General features: G+C 30.5%; 1 protein-coding gene across 19 annotated transcripts in view; it reads right to left on the reverse strand.

Annotated features, from left to right (window-relative positions):
- The window catches only part of Agtpbp1 (ATP/GTP binding carboxypeptidase 1), a 280,878-nt gene that overhangs the window by 105,816 nt on the left and 154,290 nt on the right, over positions 1 to 20,772 (reverse strand). For 18 of the 19 annotated variants that reach the window (XR_007346540.1, XM_048800447.1, XM_048800444.1 and 15 more), the window contains 8 exons: positions 19,559 to 19,646; positions 15,963 to 16,107; positions 13,333 to 13,486; positions 12,125 to 12,305; positions 10,723 to 10,852; positions 9,615 to 9,746; positions 3,994 to 4,170; positions 2,685 to 2,845 (listed from right to left, as the gene is read on the reverse strand). Coding sequence is in view for 17 of the 19 variants with exons in the window: in XM_048800447.1 (XP_048656404.1) it covers positions 2,685 to 2,845; positions 3,994 to 4,170; positions 9,615 to 9,746; positions 10,723 to 10,852; positions 12,125 to 12,305; positions 13,333 to 13,486; positions 15,963 to 16,107; positions 19,559 to 19,646 (1,168 nt within the window). In the remaining 2 variants the exon portion in view is untranslated. Of the gene's footprint in view, positions 1 to 2,684; positions 2,846 to 3,993; positions 4,171 to 9,614; positions 9,747 to 10,722; positions 10,853 to 12,124; positions 12,306 to 13,332; positions 13,487 to 15,962; positions 16,108 to 19,558; positions 19,647 to 20,772 lie in introns of those variants that run through there. The other variant, XR_007346541.1, reaches the window with a different exon arrangement.

Genomic DNA, 20,772 nt, shown 5'->3' on the forward strand with positions numbered 1-20,772 from the left:
CTATTTTTCATAATCTTTCATAACCAACATCATATCACTTCACACATGTAACTGCGCCTCTTCCAGTATACCAACTGCTCCCTCAGAAGTAAGTGCTGATTTCCCATTTATTCTACTCTCATTGCAAGTATGGCCCAACACTCTGCCCACAGGAACTCTGCAATAAGTACGTGAATGTAAGGGCTCATCAGCAGAATGTAATCAGCTTATGAATAGCTACTACATGCTAGACATTGAGATTACAAAAATTATTTTTAAAAAGCTCCTCCCTTTGGAATGTTGGAGCCTGGAGACATGAGGAAGGCATCCAAGAGAGAATGGAGAAGATGGGAGATACATTATACACAGGTAGACTGGTCAAATTTTAAAATTATTAAAGCTAATGAAAGCGGTTAAAGAAGGGAGTTAGAAATTTGAAATTTGAAGACAAATTAAATACTTGGGTGTAAGATTAAAATCGAAAGTATCACTATGAAATCAGGGTTTTCAGATTATGTCTGTTTTTATGTGTGAATGTATAAATACACATATGTGTATACACATTCACATACATAATACTTAAATATATTCAATAGCACTATCCACTTAGAGAATTTAAAGTGGTAACACCAAAAAAGGAATAAATACAACTAGTACCTAGACTTTCATATAAATACCATTTTATACCAAAAATAATGAGGGAGTCTTGAAGAAATGACTAATCCCAACCTTGGGACAAAGTACATATAAAAGATGAGCCTGGAAATCCTGTGTGGCAGTAAGGAAAACCTCAAAGAATGATGGGGACATGTGAAAAAAACATAGAAGCTTCTTGAAGGGACCAAACTGAGGTAATTGGGCATCAATATAAATAACAATAGTAACTGATTAAAACTCATTGAATCAGAATATAAATCATTGTCTAATATATATATTATATATATCCATTTAAAAATGAATAAATTCAAAGTTCAATGTATATTTAAGAAATGAATGCCAACAAATAGCAAAATGCATCCCCATTAAAATACTTATTAATTAGAAAGGAGGAAAAACTAATTTTGTAATGGAGAAATTTGGCAGATAGCATCTTAAGTGATCAAAAGGGAACACAGTGAGTTAAAGAACAAATTAAAACTGCATACTAGAGCTGAATGCAATGAGAAGAAACAGTAACCACCATATTCTTGCCAAAGATGTATAAACTTAGTAACAATATGAGGAGATGTAGAAAAACTGAGATTGTGGGCCTGTATACCTCAAAAGTATCAAGATACAGAAGTCAAGGAAAAATCAGAAGTATGTATAAAATTCATCTAAGATAGAAGAAATGGCAGCACGGAGGAAGAAGTGACTGGTTGCCTAATGAGATAAATCAATAAACAGGAGAAACAGCTAGAGTAGAATTTCAAGGGGGAAAACTGTCCTAATTTAGAATTGCCTATTATTATGTTTGTGTTTTTATATGCATACAGTGATGAGAACTATGAGTTCTTAACCTTTTCTATGTCACAGAAACCTTGGAAAGTTATGATAAGGCCTATGAAGTCATTTTCACAACAGTACTTTGAAATATATAAAATAAGATGAATATGATTACAGAGGAAACAAATTATATTGAAATACAATTATCAAAATGTTAAAAATGTGACATAGCAGAATGTGTAGCAGTACATTTCTTCAAAATAAATGCTTTTCAAAATATGTGTTCTGCTCCTTTTAAAGGCTAAAACTGGCAGAGGAGCTAATAACCATAGCTGTGAGGTATTAATAATCATAAATAATATTTCAGGATATCTAAAGCAACTATAATAAGTCCATGAACTGATTGTAGGTTATTTATAATACATGAATTAAAGCTTAAAAGAAGGCATCTAAATATCAGTAAGAACTGACTCCTTTTCATTCATTTCCATCAGTGTCCAGCAGGTACTCTGAGAAATAGAAAACTGCAGGTGATCAGCTATCTAAAAGATCACATTTATAAAGAATGGAGTCCAATTAATGGTATGATTGCACATAAAACTGCTTCGCTGATATATGTAACAGTACATCACAAAAACTTAAGAGATCTAATAACAGTTTAATAGCTAACAACAAAAATCATAAAAGTTCTATAAAATGGGACTATTTTACACATATACACCAAACTATTAAATGCTAAGCCCTGGCATTATGGTTATGAATTATAATATTTAATTATTTCTGAGCTCACAATTGATCAAATTTCATGCTAAATTTTAAGAGAAAAAGATTACCTATTTTAAAGAATATTTAGCAGATGTAAATAAATTTTCAAAGGCAAGGTTAATTTAGCTATTTCTAATATATATAATCACAACATTATTGAGCAGCTATCCGATATGTATAGATATCAACAAAATAAAAATTCCTTTGAAATATGAACTCTGACTCTAAGTGCTCTTAATTTAAATATTAACTAAGTGAAATATTTCTGCATTGATTATTTTGGGACTAAAAATAAATTGTTAAGATCACTACAAATATCATTCAAAAAAGTAAAGGTATTTCATTAAAATATCATTCAAATATCAACATTAAAAAATATTATCCCAGTTTAGAAAAATATTAGATATGCTCTTGGCTAGCCAAATCCCTATTTTCTTCCTATGCTTAACTATTCTAATGAAGCTCAATAGTATATTACAATGCAATAAAAAAAAAATAAAATGAGTGTGTCCTACCTAGTTACTTTGCAGCTTGATTCAATTAAGTCATTTTCAAAGTCAAGCAAGCTGGAAGGCAGATTATACTCCAATGGGGATGTCAGTCTTTTTAAACGCAGCAGACCAACACAAAATTTTGCTCCCATCTCTTCCAATTCTCTAGTACCAATCTGTAAACCCTAGAAATAAAGTAATATTACACACATAATTAGAAAGTTTTCTCTCCTCTAATTGTACTTTGATAAAATTATAAAGAATTTATAACTACATTAATAAAATTTGATACAGAACTATAATATAATATTGTTGTGTGTTTTTAAAATGCAAAATTATTCTTAGATCACATAGGAAACTTTCCTAAAAATCATTTCTTGAATGTCTATTTTCACTTACTATGACGCAAATTATTTTCACTAATTTGGGAGAAAAAACATGGATGGACATTTTAAGATTAATGTTACTTTGTAGATCACGTGTGAAACTATAACAATCTTGCTAGTATTTATCATAATCTACTTCTTTGATTGCCAGTGTTGAAATACCATAGTGTTAAAATCAAAGCTCCAGTATGTTTCAACATTACCTTATAGATACCTGTATGACAAAAGTTAATAAAAACCAAAGAAAAATAAATATTCAGATTTGCTTACTGCTTATCTGAGGTTCAATTAATTCAACCTGAAGTCATCAATTTTTAAAACAAAAAATCCTAAATCACCTAATATTTTTTATGCCTTTAATTTCCAAAGTAAAATTTAAACTTTGGTTATCTCCAACAAAAGCCTATAGAGCTCAAGGAGAACAGTCTTATTAAAGAAAAGAATTTAGTGAAGGGATATGCATTTAAAAGTTAAATTAAAAATTAATTTAAAAATTAATTTCAAAAGTTAATTAAAAAAATTAAAACAATCTAAATATAATAAACTAGTTGCTTTGTAAGTATAATGTGTTGATTTTAAATGCACAAAAATATACTTACATCCAGTCAATTAAAACAATAGAAAATTTTCATAAATAATGTACTACACTTATAGCTCCTTATAAATTAGTAATCAGAATTTTAGTGCATATTCTAATGCCTTTTCTTAAAAATTATGAATATAAATAGACTCAAGAGTATTTTAAGGATCCCAAGCAAGCTATTTAGTTTAAAAAAAACCAAAAAACAAAAAACACCTGTTGAGGTTGCATGTGATTCAATTCCATTATCACAAATTACATATAACTCCATAAGACAAATGCACTGTACTTGAAAACCATGAGAGTATATATAAAAGAAAGTCTTCAATTTTTTTTTATGGCTAAGAGTCCAAATAAAACATTTTACCTTATATTTTCCCTGATCACAGCCACATAAAGTACTTTCCATGGTGTAGCTTCTCTGTACTCCTATTTCCCGCCAAACTACAACACGTGCTGTGGATTCTTTAGATTTTTCCACTACAAAGCTACAGCTGCTCATACAAAATGCTGGGGCAATATGGCTCAGTATCTTAGGCAAAGTCTGTAAAAAATAAAAATAATAATAAAATAAATCAAAAGGTTACTTTAATTTTACGTTTTTCTTTTTTAAAAAGTTTGATGAAACCACAGTGATAAAATCAGGACCATGTGGATCTTCTTTCTATAGCAACCCTGCTACTCAAACATCCAATACAGTTCTCTTACTAATTTAGAATTTCCTGCTGCTCTAATCAAATAGTAGCCAGTTAGCAAACATATGGAAGAAATGATCACACTTAGAACAGCAACCAGTAAACAGAATATAATCATTTAAGAAAACCATGATTAAAAATATAATGAAAACATTTTTAAAATGTGAAGAATATTTAGTCATGAAAGACAGAGATTTAACACTGGAAATGTCAATCATCCCTAAAGTAATCAATAAATACAAGATAATCACAATCAAAATACTCCGAAATATTTTATGACCTAAAATTGTTCTCAGGTTAACTGAAAGTGTAAATATGGAAGTATATCTTGGGAAATTTTCAAAAAATATTTTAAAAGGCTATAATGGAGGAACAATCCAACATATATCAATCTAGATTGCATATGTAAAGTAAGATAAATTGTGATACTAATGTAGGAACAGATAAAGCTCTAGTGTAATTCTAGTTTAGAATTAAAAGTGAAAGTATTAAAAAATTATTACTAGTGATCATCTATTAAATATTGACACAAATGGATACTCAACTGAGGAAAAACAATCTGAAGTCATGCTTCATTAAAAAAAATCAACAAATATGATTAAAGTTTTAAATTACCAAACATCATAACAAATTAGAAAATAAATATATACATAAAGAATTCTTATTTTAAAAACAATAATAATTAGATCACAAATGCAAAACCCAATACTCTCTTTTTTAAAAAGAGTCAAACATGATACTCAAATTCATTTGTAAATGTACTTATATAAATAAAAATAATTATTTTTATTTTCATGTGGCAAAGATGGTACAATACAGTAAGGATGTGAAGAAAAAACACTATCACTCACAGTATTTTGGATTGCTAATTTATATAATCCTGATGAAGGAAAATTTGGCAGTACTAGTCAAATGACCAACAGGAGACTACTGAACAAATACAACTGGGTGTGCCAGTACAATAAAAACAAAAACGCACAATGAAAATCTTGTGTAATTGTTAACAGATAGATCCTGATAAGATGACCAGGAAAGACAGTAAACAAGCATTATCATATGAAAAAGCAAGTTGTTATGTGCTGCATAAAAGAACAAAGACTCCCTATACTGTATGTATATACTTTCATGGAGGGATGTGTTTAGAGGCAAGTTTTATAACACACATGGTAAAAGGGACTAGTGTTAAGAAAATGAGAGATGATAACTTTCACTAGCTACTTTATGTGTGTGTGTGTGTGTGTGTGTGTGAAGTGTTCCCATTTTTACATCATTCTAATCACTTTATTTGGGGAGGGGGAAGAAGGGAGAGAGCACCAAAAAAAAAAAAAATGAGCTTTCAAGTTCTTCAAAGCACAGTGGTATGTTACTCTAATGTTTTTTGAAAATAGATGGGGTGTAGGCATCATTATGATAGCAGAGACTGTGATGAAACAGAAAACAGAGGACTTGAAGCAGGGTATCTCACTTCCAACCAAAGGCAAACAACTTTTTCACCAAGGCCTCAAGATGTCAACTGAACTAGAAGCCTTAGTTGACTCAATTGTACAATTACAATGATAATCTCTACCTACATCAGAAAAAAAACCTCATATATATGACAGTACACTAAAAGCTACTATAAGCACAGTTCAAATAAGGCAATAAAGTTGTTAATGTTTGTACATATAATTAATTCATCTATTCATTCAACAAATATTTACCTAATGCCTATTAAGTATTGGATACATTCAGTCAACCAAAAAAAGTAAAGGTTCTTCCTAAGTCATCTCATTCAGGATTAATGGTCTAAAATTATCTATAATATTTAAAAATATTAGAAAGTTCTTTAAAAGCCAATATTACTTTATTAAGTTCATAACCCACTTGAATCAAAGTGTGAAATATGATATATCAAGAACTATGTAATGTTTTGAACAACCAACAATAAAAATTTAAAAAAAAAAGCTAATCATATATTTTCTTCCAATAAGGTGAATACCATAGTACAATAATAAAAGTTTGTTTTTAAAACTTTTTATTTTGGACTAATTTTAAACTTTAAACGCAAAAAAACATTACAAAAAAAATTTATATTTCCTTTAGCAATCCTTAATGTTAATGTATTAACTATAGTAGAATATCAGAACAAAAAATTAAAGTTGATTCAATACTGTTACCTAAATGATAGGTTTTATTCCAATTTCTTCAGTTTTTCTAATGCCTCGTGTTACAGGAGCCTATCCATAATTTCACATTGCATTTAGCCATTATTTCTCTTGTACCTGAGATTATTCCTTAATCTTTCTGTATCCTTCATGATCTTTACACTTTCGTAAAGTAGTGATCAGTTATTTTGTCAAGTGTCCTCTATTTATATGTCATAATTTTTGGAACTTTTCCCGAAAATATTTCTCTAAAATATTTACATACTGTACTAAAAGGACAAGGAAGTGCAATAATTTATCATCAAAAACAAAGATAGTTTTTATGTGTATTAATCCATGAAAATATCAGCAAAAAAAGAAAAAGAGTTCCATAGTACGGTAGTCAAGAATAATTAATGGCCTGTCAAAGATGTCCACATCTCAATCTTCAGAACCTGAAAATATGTTACTTTACATGGCAAAAGGTCTGTACAGATGTGATGAAGTTAAAGATTTTGAGGTGGGACATTATAGATAATCTCAGTGGACCCAAGGTCATCACAAGGGCCGTCCTTAGGGAAAAGAGGAAGGCAGGAGGAGGGAGAAAAGGTGATGTGACAATGGAAGCAAGAGATCATTGAATTGATTCCTTCTAGATGATGACACTAGGAACACAGGGAGCTGTTTGCCTGGGCGGGTAGTTATGATTCTACCCTATAGATTCCAAGAACCAATGCAGTCCTGCTGACACATTGATTTTAATCCAGTAGAGACCTGCATCAGAACTATAGAACTGTAAGTAAATCTGTTTTAAGCCCACACTTCTGGTTATTTTGTTACAGCATCAAATAGAAATAACACACGATGATGGAATTGTGTGAAATATTCTACTTTCTCTCTCATACGTACAACACACACACACACACTCACACTCACACTCCCCTCAACAACCTTGGAAATGTAAGATGCTCACTAGCATGTAAAGCATCTTAGGAGTCTTGAAGACAAGAAACAATAATATAAACTGTGTCAAATGTGAACACCAGACATATCTGGTCATAAAACTATTTGGAGTGGTAGTGTCTGAAATGCCAGGTAACATCTTGACAAATTACTTAAGGGAAAAACTGATTTATGTATTTTACCTAACCTGCAGCAGCATTTTATGTCTCCTTTCATAATAAATTCCAGATATTTAACCAAACAAAGAAAACTGGAGAAAAGAATTAATAAAAAATTTTAAAAACCAAGACCAAAGATAACTTGTATTTATCTCCCCAGGTCATGTCTGCCTGTCATCCACCAACTCATCAAACAAATATAATGAATGGTTGAGATGAATAAAGATTTGTGCTACACAGTTACTGTGTTCCCCAAAGTGAACAAATTAGACAGAACTGCCAGGCATATGAAGCTTATCATGTAGCATAAAGAGAAACACACTAACCAAATGATATCATACCAAATTTTAAATTACAATTTTTTTGGACACCTCCCCACCAGACCTTTTCATTTTTAAAAAATTTGAGACATGGTCTTGCAAAGTTGCTTAGGGACTGGCAAAGTAGCTGAGGCTAGCTTCAAGCTTGCAGATCCTCCTGCCTCAGACGGAATGGCAGGTGTGTGTGGTGCAGGCCTGGCATATGGTGGCCTGTGCCAGGCCAAATTACAATTCTTTAGGGTTATAAAGGAAATATAATCTTGTGCATGTAAGTCCTAATTTCATTTTAGGGGACTAAGTAATAATTCCTACGAGAGGTGTATGACAAATAAGCAAGTATGATAATAAGCAAGAAGTGGGGTGACAGTGTTGATGTTCCAAGAGACCCACACATGGAAACACTGTATGTGCTCTTTAGTCTAGTTTTCTCCCCTCTGGGCCTCTCACTTTCACACATGGTTTATCTAGGTCTGCATTACATATTCCTTATTTCTCCTTTATATCCCTAAACTCTGTTAATCTAATTACTTAATGTGGCTTAACCTATTTAGGCTCTAAACTCTGTGAAAATAGTGCAGCAGTAGCAGTTGTTGAATGCTAGGCCCATCGGGCATTTCAGATATATACTGAGGCTCCTGAAACACCTTTATTCTGGGCTTTGTCTTTCTCTTGAATTTAACCGCGTTCTTTCTCAGAATACTCCTTGATTCTGGCAAGAATATCTTATGGTGTCTTCTAGAGAAAAATTATTTGTAAGGCAAATTTCTGAGACTTTTCAATATCTGAGAATACTTTTTTACTTTTACATTTATTGACAGGTTATATTATAAAATTTATAGGTTGAAAATCTAGCTGAGAACTGAAAGTTTTGCTCCACAGAAATTTTGCTTCTAATGTTGCTATTAAGAAACTCAATGTCATTCTGATATGTAATCTTTTTTATAAAAGATTTATAGCTTTCCTATGCACATGAATGGTCAATTGGGAACAAGGAGAAATGCAAGAGAAAAATAAAAATCTCATTCCCAGCTGCATCAAAAGTATTTAGAAAAAAATCTAACAGAAATATCAATCCTATGTGGAGAAATTTTACATTTTTATTTAAAAATATAAAAGAAAGAAAAAGACAGGCAATGTCATAGGTAGCAATGCTGTACATTATCATAATAATAATTCTCTCCTGCCTAATTTAGATTCAGGAAAATGCTGACCCAAATCTCATCAAAGTTTGTTCACAAACTGATCGTAGAATTCACAAGGAAGGAAAATAGACAAAAGAGCCAAAGACACTTTTATTAAATAAGAGACTTTGTCCTATCAGATATCAATATTAATTATAAGTTTACCATAATTAAAATGTGGCATACAAAGAGAAAGAAACAAGAATGACTATAGTAGTTGAGAGCCTCACAACACACCCACACATGTAAAAACAGATATATAATAGATGGCTTCATCAAATTCACAGAGGAAGGATGTACTATCTAGTAAATGGTATTGAGATAACTGGTATCCCTGGGCAAAAAGATTAGATCCCTGTATCTCATATTAAAAAAATTCCAAATAGATGAAAAATCTATGTGTGAAAATAAAAACTTTTAAAATGAAGAATCTGAAACAAAAACAGTATGATGTCAATATTTATTGAATCTGAGCAGTTCATATGTAAAATTATTTTCTGTAGTTTACATGTTTAAAACTCAAAAACTCATTAATCATCTGTAATTACCCTATATTCCATATCTTCTACAACATCACATGAAGAGGCATTATCATTGGTATGCCATACTGTCTCTTTGATGCTGCATCCATACATAAATACATTCTTCTTTCGAGAATGGCCATGATAATCACAATAAACCTTGAAAAGATAATAGATTTTAAAAATTACTTAATTTTTAATCTTTTAATTATTTATTATTTAATTATTTAATCTTCAAATCCATATATCTTCAAGTAAAGTTAGTTAATATCAAACTAATGGACATCTCCATATTTCTTGGTCTATTTTAACAGAACCACCATTTAATAAGTAATAATATCTAGTTCTGGAAAGGACCTTTGCTTAACTCCAACACTGCCCAATCACTTGAAGATTTCACATCAAGTCAGAAGTTCTTTTCTTCTGAATCTACCATTCACCATTTAAGAAGTAACAAATTCAATTATAGTTCAAATCTATATCTACATTCACCATGGTCTTAAAGGTTTGCTAAAATATGACAATGCTCTCATGAAAAACATTACTTTAAAAGGTGTCAATTTAATTTTTAAGAGAATTATTTCAAAAATGCAAAATAAATGATAAGATTCATATGTTAATTATATCCCTCCACAAAGTTTTTCTGTATTTCCCAAAGGAAGATTAAATAATTTAAACACTAATAAAACAAAAATCAAAAACTGGTAAAAACAGAAGGAACATGTATATGAAGTCCAGAATGGTCTCACACCATGCCTGCCACATTTCCCACGTGTACACTCAGCATTTCAGAGATGATCAAAGAACTCAATATTAGTTTCCACTAGTTTGAAATTTGAAAGACATATATGGTCACTTTAGTACTGTTTAAACAATGAAGTTCAATATTTAAAACTTAAAACCAAGAGTTACCAATATACATTAAAAAAACAGTAAAAGGCATATAGAAATTATAAATAATCAACTTGATAAAATAAGAAAATGAATTCAGTATACTATTTGACACCAAAATTATTACACAATAATAAAATAAAAAATAACCAGAAAATAATCTGCATTATTTTATAATGTTAAGTCATTAATCAATAAAAACATTTTTTGACTATACAAAGTAAAAACAAGCATTGCCACTTACCAGTGGTAAACGTTTCACTGCTGCCAGGTATTGTAGCAGACCCTTAGCATGGTAAATTGTAGGATGTAAATCTGGATTTGGACTTTGCCACTGTCTATTCAAATCCTCTCCACTTAAAGAACAGCGGTGACTATATGTAAACACAAAGATATAAAAAAGTGATACCAATAACCCTTATGTACATTTCTAATTTAATTTTATGCCTTTATTCTAGTGTTTCGAGTAGGTATAGATAGTAGGCTTGACTGAAAACATATTACATTCAGTTTACATTAAAAGTAAACATTTATTGAGCACTTGTTATATGCAAGAACTTGGGTCACATATATTTAACTATGATAGGCTTTTTAATTTATAATCAAAACATGCAAGTTATAGAGAAAATAATTCTCAATTCTGGTGTTTTATTCCATACTTTATAAAATTTATTAATGGTCATATTTTCCATTCTGACTACAAAATAACCATAGGCTATACTAACACTCTATATCTTGATTGCATTCATTATTCTGTGCTATTTAGGCTCTCCTGAGAAAGACAAGTAAATAAGAAGTAATATTCTTGTAACAATGTAAATACACTATCACTTATTCATAAATACTAAGTATTGAAGCCATTAAACAAAAACTAAAGCAAAAAAAATCAGAAAGTGATAAAAGAAAGGTACATAGAATTCTAGCTGGCCAATATGTTTTTGAGTTATTTTAGTTCCATAACCATTAACTAAAAAAAAATTTTATTTTTAAAAAGTTAAATAACTTCCTAAAATATAAAAAATACCCTTGCCACCATACATAAGATATGGTATCCACATCTTTGGAAATGTTCATGACTGTTGGACTAAACTCCACCTTTTAAAAGCACTACAAAAACCTTGTCAAATTGCCAGAATAAATTTAATGAACTCACTATAAACTACCTTCAGTTAAAAAGTAATTATTTTCTAATAATGTCTAAGAATCCCTTCTATCAGAAACTATACCTCCTTCTATCAGGAAAAGCAAACAGGCTCACATTCCATATCATGGAAAGAGACCCCAAAAGATTCTTAATCTTGGAACAACCTAAGATCACACTATTAACAAATAAAAAGAGAACATGAGAAGTATGTGTTAAAAATCTTTGCCTACCCTAACACTGTGATTTTTCTAAAACAATTCAAGCAAGTCAGAGATTTTATGACATCATATTCTCTTGGATATAGAATTCTTAAAATATCATACTACTGCTAGCATATAAAATATATTTTCACTTAGAAGTTTTATCTTAGATAAATTCCCCACCAAAAATTTCTTTGTTCTAGAAAAATCACTAGATATGTCTTCTGAATTAACCTGGACACAATTATAAAGGACATCTATAATAATCTATAAAAAAAATCTGTAACTATTGCTTAACTTACTTTCCATTGATGACACCATCTGGATTTAGCATAGGAACAATTTTAAAAATATAGGATTCTCGCAAGCTCTGAGCAGTAGGGTTATTACTCATGAGATATTCCAATGTTCCTTTCATAACCCAACTTGCATTAGTTTCTCCAGGATGTACCCGAGCAGATAGGAAAACATAAGGACGATTTCCTAAAGTACACATAAAATCTCAAATTACAATAAACAGCTACAAAAAGGAGTGTATTACATTTCACTTTTGGACTTCAACAATGTCTCTCTCAACTGTGAATTCTAATACAAATTCATGGTAGAATTCACTCTGCATGTAGCATATGTAAGCACTGCACTAGGCCCTATAGAGAAAGCAAATAAAAAAATAAATAAAGCATGTCTTGAAGGAGCTCGTAATATAAACATAAAACAATAAATAGTATTTGAACAACTTATTTACTTCCTAATGATAAACCTAACATATAAAAATTAGTTCTTTAATGTAAATTTGATTTTGATTTTGCAGAGAATAAGTAATTGAGAAAGTTTAAAATATGAAATTATTTTTCAAATATCATGGGGTATAGAAGGAAAATATAATCATATCCCCATTATCATAAGCACAGGGGAAAAAAATCTGCTCAGATTTACCAAAATAAATTTTTTCACTATATATTTAAATATATGTCTAAAAATAATCACTCAGTTCGTTATTCATAATTTCATATGTAAAAAACTCTTTCTTTCCTGAAAATACTTTTATCTTCTTATCAAAATTAGAAGAACTTATTTTTCCTACCACATCTAAATTTGTGAGGCATTTTTAAAAATAAAAATGGCAAAGAAAAATAGTGCCAGTACAGTCCCAGCTAACAAAACCTTAATAAGTTTCTGGCTGTTTATTATTTTATTAATAAATAAAATTAGTTGTCAAATTTTCAATTTAATTTAAATTGATCACATTTATACCTGAACTCTTAAAATTATTGTATTAAAATATTAGCTTCAAAAGGAACCTTGGAGATTGTCTCAGGAAGCTCCTTTACTTTTAAGACAAGGAAACTAAGGCACAGAGGTAGGCAGATGGGTAAGCAGTATCAGGAACAGATTAGAATTCAAGTTTTCTGATGCCTGTTCTTTGTATTATTATTGTTGTACATAAAAAATATGTACAACAAAAATATGTGAGAATAAGTAATAATTTAAGTGAAGAAGAGAGACTTACTGAATTGACAGATATGTTCATAATAATTAGACTCTGGCATTGCTGTTATAGTCACCAAGGGACAGCTGTTTCCAGACAAGGTTTCACATAACACATCTTTTCGAAAATAGATTTGCTGAGGATTGTGTGCTGATTCCAATTTTTGAAGATGCATCTTGATAAAAATTTAAAAGCAAAGTATATAATCATTTTAAAACTTCCTATGATGTGTAGAAATAATACATCCAGATTGCCATATAAATAGAAGCAAATCCAATTCTTATCTTATCCAAAACCCTCAAGACCAGATGTAGTTCAACATTAGTATTTGAGGAACTCAAGAAAGGCGGTACAGAGGGTATACCAGCAGAGTTAGGTCAGGGGTATCAGTTTTTAGAAACATTATTATTTCTGTAGCAAAACCTATGAAAAGATCTTAAGTAGAATCAGTAGTCTAAATAAGCTCACAAAAAGTTCAAATCAGGCTTTGCCAATCTGAATTACAAAAAGTCTTTGGCTTTCAAAACTTTCTGAATTTTAGAATTATAAGTGACTGCAGACCTATTATAGCAATCTTAAAGGTAGAGAATAAAAATCATGTAGCACACTTTTTTTAACATTTTCCTGATTTCAAGATTAATACAGACTCATTACAAAATGTCTGCAAGAAACAGAGTACCAAAGAAAATGTTTAGAACACCCAAAACTCTATCACCCAGATTACTACTAGTAAATGCAGAATATATAATCAAAAATATAAGTACATATGACTTTTTACAATTTGATTTTGCCACTTAATCATTTATATATATACACACGTTTGTAATTATGAATATTGTATCACCTCAGAAAAATATATTGTCCAATCCCTTATTTTAGATACTTAGTTCTGACATCTTGCCTATGTGCATTTGCATAATCACTACTGATTCAAGCAGTCACTGTTTGCCAAAAAGCATGCGGGACACATTGGGCATACAATAATGAATAACTGGATTCTATTACTATGAGAGCCTATAATAAGGAGAGGAAGCCTAGCCTACTCTGGGCAGTGAGGAAAGGTCTTTTAGAGAAGGTTACACTTAAACTGAGATCCAAAGGATGATTGAAGGGGACAGAAACGAAGAATGCAGGCAAAAGGAAAATAAATAGGAATACCACAAGATAAGGCAGAATAAGAATACTTCAAAGAACTCCAAAAGATTCATTATAGTTAGAACAGAGGAACAAGACTGAGAAATAGAGAAGCTGATAACAGAATAAAGGGCTGGGAGACCCTTCCCAAAGCATGGTATACACACTAACATTATTTGAAGTATCTGTGTGATACACAGATACCCTTTTTAAAAGCTTAATAAGTATGTATTTTACTGTGAATTAGAAAAAAAAATGTCTAGCACATTAAAATTGCAATTCCATGGCTAATAACTTAAGTGAGAATATATTTTAAAGTCTATTTTAAAATAGTTATTAAACAATAATTCAAACAGTATGTGGAAATGGCAAACAAGTGAAAAATAAATGAAATCAGGTAAGAACTTTAGACTCACACAGGGCTGGAGTTTTAAATACAGGATTATAAAATGAGATTTGCCATAAAAGAGCCAGCCCTCTGGCCACAGTGTGGAAGAGACCAAGGAAGAAAAAAGAAGGTAAAAGTTAATCCTAGAACCACCAGTAGGAAGAAGCTGGCAGAAGTCCAGATGAAGAACAAGAATAATGTCTGGAAAGATCATGGTAGTAGGATTAAACAAAATAAGAATTCAGAGTATATTAAAAAGGCAAGATTAATAAAAAAATAAAAAAATATATAACCAGGTAAATAAAAATGTCCCAAAGATAACATTTTTAAACATACATTCATAATTGTTTTCCTAGGATGAATTACCCAAAAATACAACTAGGCCATGAAGTATATGTTCTGATGCTATATTATTCAGCACAGATTCCTGAACATTATACCTTTGTTGTAGGTTGTAACCTTTATGAAGATACTGTGAGGCTCATTTTGTATTCTCAGTATGACACCTCTTCTATTCTACAGACCACATTTTTCATTTTCTGCTAATAACTTGGAAGTTTGTTCCTAATCATATTGCTCCAATTTCTTTTTTTGTAAAATGATCACACTATCACGATCCTTGACCATTAAGGCTAATATTCTGTTCTGAGAATAACTCTACTATAGTTGGTAATTTAATTATTTGAATTAAAAGTCCCACAAAACAATGCTTATACCCCATATTCTAAGGAATCTGGATCTAGGATTCCAAAATGAAATCTTTTGCTACAGAAAAATTCAAATTGTATCCACATTTTTCTACTATTCTGTTTTCTAGGAGATTCAATGTTCTGGTTAAATAAAGTGGAAATCTCACCTAGTTAAAATTTGTAAATTGGGAATCTTAGCTTAGAGAACTATAGAAATATACAAATGATGGGAAGCAAAAAAATTATTAAACTTTCCTCATATGTTTTTCAGTAAGATCAGATCACATTTATATTATCCTTCTTTAACATTTTCAATAAATTCTAACACCTTCAACACTAAACTTTGTTAAGGTATTTCATTAAAAGCAACTTTTCTTCAATTATCTGATATATAACATTTATATGCAATAATAGTCAGAATAACAATTTTGAATTCTCACCTGTAAAGTTGAATACGTATATGGATAGTGATAAGCGAAGTAGCAAACATCATCTTTATGTGGAAAATTGACAGTGAATGTAATTGTATAGTAGGATTTTCCCTTTTGTCCACCTGCAGCAACTGAACTTCTTGAGAAATGATTTCTGCCATTAAAAAGCATAAAACAGGTTTATTTCATCCACATAAAAGTTCTGATTTTCCTTTCTAATTTATTAAATAGAACTTCAGGGAAAAAAGAAAAACCCCAGTCTATAAAAAGTTTAATTTAAATATTCTACATAGACTTAGTACTAACAAAGCAGCAAAATGTTATTAGTCAACAACATTACTTATCACTTCCAAATTAACTGGTTAGATGAAACTAATATATTAGTAAAATTTTAGAACCCCATTCTATAACAACCACACACATATCTGAATCTACCAATGATCATCAGCAACTGCAACTATTAAATGAAAGGCTGACGGATACTTTCATGGTGGATGGATCAGGTCCAATACCTGAATTGACTAATCAATCTTAAGATTACAAAAGAAAAAATAATCGGAGAAGATGCTGTTTCCTAACGTGATGCAATAGAAACTCACCAACCACCTACGAGGTATTCTTGCCAAATATCAAACCTGAAATTAATTAAGCTGATAAGTCTAACTGCCAATTTATAAGAAATTGATGAGGTATTTGTTAATACCACAGATATACTCGGTAAAATCCAACTATGGTAAACTCTGCATAATAAATACTCCAGTTTCTTTAACAAATGAATTAGAGATTTACAAAAAAGAAAAGAGAATCCTGTAAACTAAAAAGGACTACAGGGATACTTCAACAAAAATCTAATGTGATGCCAGGCACAGTAGTGCATGTCAGTAATCCCAGCAGACTGGGAAGCTGAGGTAGGAGGATCACAAATTCAAAGCCAACCTCAATAACTTAGTGAGAATCTTCTCTAAATATAAAAAATGACTGGGAATGTAGCTCAGTGGTTAAGCTCCCCTGGGCTTAATCTCCGGTAAGAAGAAAACAATCATATGTGATGTGTGATTCGAAAGGGAAATATCAGCAGATATCAGCTGACATAAGCCACTTTTCGCAGGTATTTGATGGTTTTGTGTTTTATTCTGATAACCGTTAATTCCTTTGGTACATTGGTAGCAGAAATAAATCATGTTTAACTTCTTTTACACTTAAAAAATGTAATATGTAATCTTTGGTTGAATTCTAATTGAAACAAGCCAACTGCAAAATAATATTTATAAGGCAACTGGTGAAGTTTGAACATTGGAATATTTCATCGTATTAAGTGTTTTACTTAATTTTTCTGAGGTGTGAAAATGACATTGTGGTTTGACTGTCTTAAAAGATCTTTGTCTTGGGGCTGGGACTATGGCTCAGCAGTAGTGCACTTGCCTGGCATGTGTGAGGCACTGGGTTCGATTCTTAGTACAACATACAAATAAATAAAATAAAGGTCTATCAACAATTAAAAAATATTTTTTTAAAAAAAGATCTTTGTCTTTTAGAGATATATATGTAACTATTTCTAGATAAAATATGATATCTGGAAATTGCTTTTGAAATTTACTGTCGGGGCTGGGGTTGGAGCTTAGTGGAAAAGCATTTGCCAAGCATGTGTGAGACACTGGGTTCAATCCTCAGCACCACATTAAAAAAATAAATAAAATAAAGGTACTGTGTTTAAAAAAAAATCACTAAAACAAAACCTACAATATATTGATAACTATTGAAACTGGACAATGCACACATGGGGCATTCATTATCCCATTCCCTGCTTTTATAAATCTTTGAAGATTCCATAATAAAACATTGTTAAGTAACTTGGAGTTTTAAAGACTTCAAATATTGCTGACTTTACATTTAAAGATATTCTATCAACTTAATTTCCAAAAAGTCCTTCTGAAAACCCAGGGCCTCTAGGTTATTCATGCACATAAATATTGGAGGGACTTTCAAACTGAAATAGCTTTCATTAACTTAATCACTGTGTCCTGAACAGATACCCAATATCAAGGTACTAAGGATTAAGGAACATGCAAAAGATTTTCAACTCTTCTCCCATGAAAGCTTAACATCTAATTAGAAATCACCACATAACAGCTCTCTAGCAGAATAATTATATGTTATAAACCAGCACAACATACATTAGCTTATGTATTAGTGGAAGGTACTTTTATTTCATTCTACAGATAAGACAGACAAGCACCAAAGGACTTAGCTAACACAAAAAATTAAGACACAATGCAAAAGTACACTTTAATTCCTACTATCTGAATCTCAGGTTTCATGAAAACAATTAAAACAATGTCTGCTACATATGAAGTGGCTAATAAATGCTTGTGGAATTAAACTGATCATCAGTTAACTTGGAGCAGCCAAGAGAAAAAAACAAAAATTAACTAAACGACTTTGACATAACTCCTTATATAGACTAGAACAACTTGTCATGCATTGTCACTCATTTTGCAATATGAAAAAACACTCAATGGTTGATGATTTCTATTATGCAAAAGTAGAGAAGCATGAAAGAAATATTTTTCTGACACTGTTTTACCCTTTAACAGTCTATAAATCATTCTGCCAAAATATAGCCAAGCACTACCAAGTCATGACTCCTTAACTCCAACTTTATGAGAAATATACAAATATGAGATGTATTCAAATGTAAATAAATTACATTTTACCTTTATTTCTGTTCCAATCTTATTTACTACTTATTTTGCTAATAAATGTAGGAGTGGGGAACCTTCTTGAGATGAAGCCCAAGAAACATTTCTTTCCCAGCAAGTAAAAGCATTTAAGATATAGGTTTATCCAAATCCATGTCATAAATCATTAAAATAGTTTAATTTTAAAAACTGTCACCATCTAACAAACAAAGCTAAAAATATTCTTAAAAGATGGGATATTAATGCTACTTAAATATAATGCTAAGTCAAAATCTACTAGACAGAAATTTCTAGATTGAGATTAATAGCAGAAAAGCAGGATACCAGCTGGATTCAAAGGTAGAAGTTATCTGGAAACATTACATGAGAAATAGAGTAAAATGGAAAGCAATAGATTATTTAGAAGTGGAGATGAAGGATAATCCAATTATTCTACAGATATAGTAAATGATATCTAGCACTTATTCTAGCTCACTGAAGTAGATCACCTATATGCATCAAGGACGAACTGTGCCGGGGCTGGAGTTCTGTCAGTGGCACATCGATTGCCTAGCATGTGTGAGGCACTGGGTTAGATTCTCAGGACCATATATAAATAATTTTTTTTTTAAAAAAAAGGTCCATTGACAACTAAAAAAATATTTTAAAAAATTAACTGTCAATGTCAATTGCGAAAGACAACTCTGGTTAAAATATTTTAGAAATTAAAATAAGATAAATATTTGTGTGTTAGTATGGGAAGCAAAAAGATAAGAATTATATTTGAAATCACAGGACCAAAAAAAAAACTATTATTACTTATAAATTCTAATTTTAGTTTTATTGAATGAAGTTTAATAAAACATTTCATCATAATTCCAAGAAACATCCTTTTGTAAGCTGGTATTCTGTTCTTAGAATACTTACTTATAGTAACAAATGTCGGTACCCATACGAATCCACCGTGGTCTGGCATTTAATGCTTCCTGAACCGAATACATGAGTGGTTGCATACCTTTGAGAGACAGAGGAAGAAAATATTTTTAAAAGAGAAAGAGAGAGAATTATTTTCAGAATTTCTGACTACAGGAAATCTGAAATAAATTATGTTGTTTTTAATATGTATTTTTAAAAATCCAAGAAATTTCTTAAAAAATCTAAGTTAATATTACTTTTTTTTAGTTTAAAATGGAATTACAACTTTTGAATGAAAAGCCATTAAATCTTTTCTATTAAATTTTCTATATCAATTAATGATAACATATTCCTTAAAACCTATTTCTTTTAATGAGTAAAACAGCTAAAAATATATATACAGAAACAGTGTATAATCTCCCTGTGAATTCCAATTTACACTAAAGTTAATTAAGGCTTTTTGAGTTTTTTCCCCACTTAAAAAAAAAAAAAAAGGCCAACAAAATGGCATATTGTTTCCCCCACCCTTCACAATATAAACATGTGTCTGTAATGCAGACACTGTAATAAAAACAGAATTAAGTATATTTTTCTTGAATATTCTTATAAATGTCTTTCCACATAAACTTTAGGACCATCTTATTTTAGTTTCCTAAGATGATGTACTAGGTTTCTAACTGGTATTGATTAAATTCATATGTTAATTTTAGGAAGGCTGAAAACTTTTATTGAGATCTGGTTTGACTTCCCTCAAATTCAAATTTAGGGATATAATCATTTTCTGGATACATAAATATTTTGTTGACTCTTATTTTTCTATTTCAACAATAAAGAACTATTTATTTTCTAAAATTTATCTTACATTACATTAACTAAAACATACACTAATTTTAACAGGTTTTTTAGTAGTCTCCTTTATTTTCTGGATACAAATAATCGTATAATGTGTAATTTCAAATAACATAATTCCTCTTGGGTATTTATATTATTTTACTTTATACTTTTATTACATTTAAAGAAACAGACCTCAGGAAATGATGACAGATGGGCACAGTGACACCCCTGTAGTCCCAGCAACTTGGGGAGGCTGAGGCATGAGGATCACAAGTTTGTGGCCAGCTTCAGCAACTTAGTGAGAGCCTATCTCAAAACAAAAATTAAAAAATAGGCTGGAGATGTGCCCCTGTGTTCAATCTCTGGTATCAAAAAAAAAAAAAAAAAAAAAA

The sequence above is a fragment of the Marmota marmota genome, unplaced genomic scaffold (genome assembly GCF_001458135.2).
Source record: "Marmota marmota marmota unplaced genomic scaffold, marMar, whole genome shotgun sequence".
NCBI classification, from domain to species: domain Eukaryota; kingdom Metazoa; phylum Chordata; class Mammalia; order Rodentia; family Sciuridae; genus Marmota; species Marmota marmota.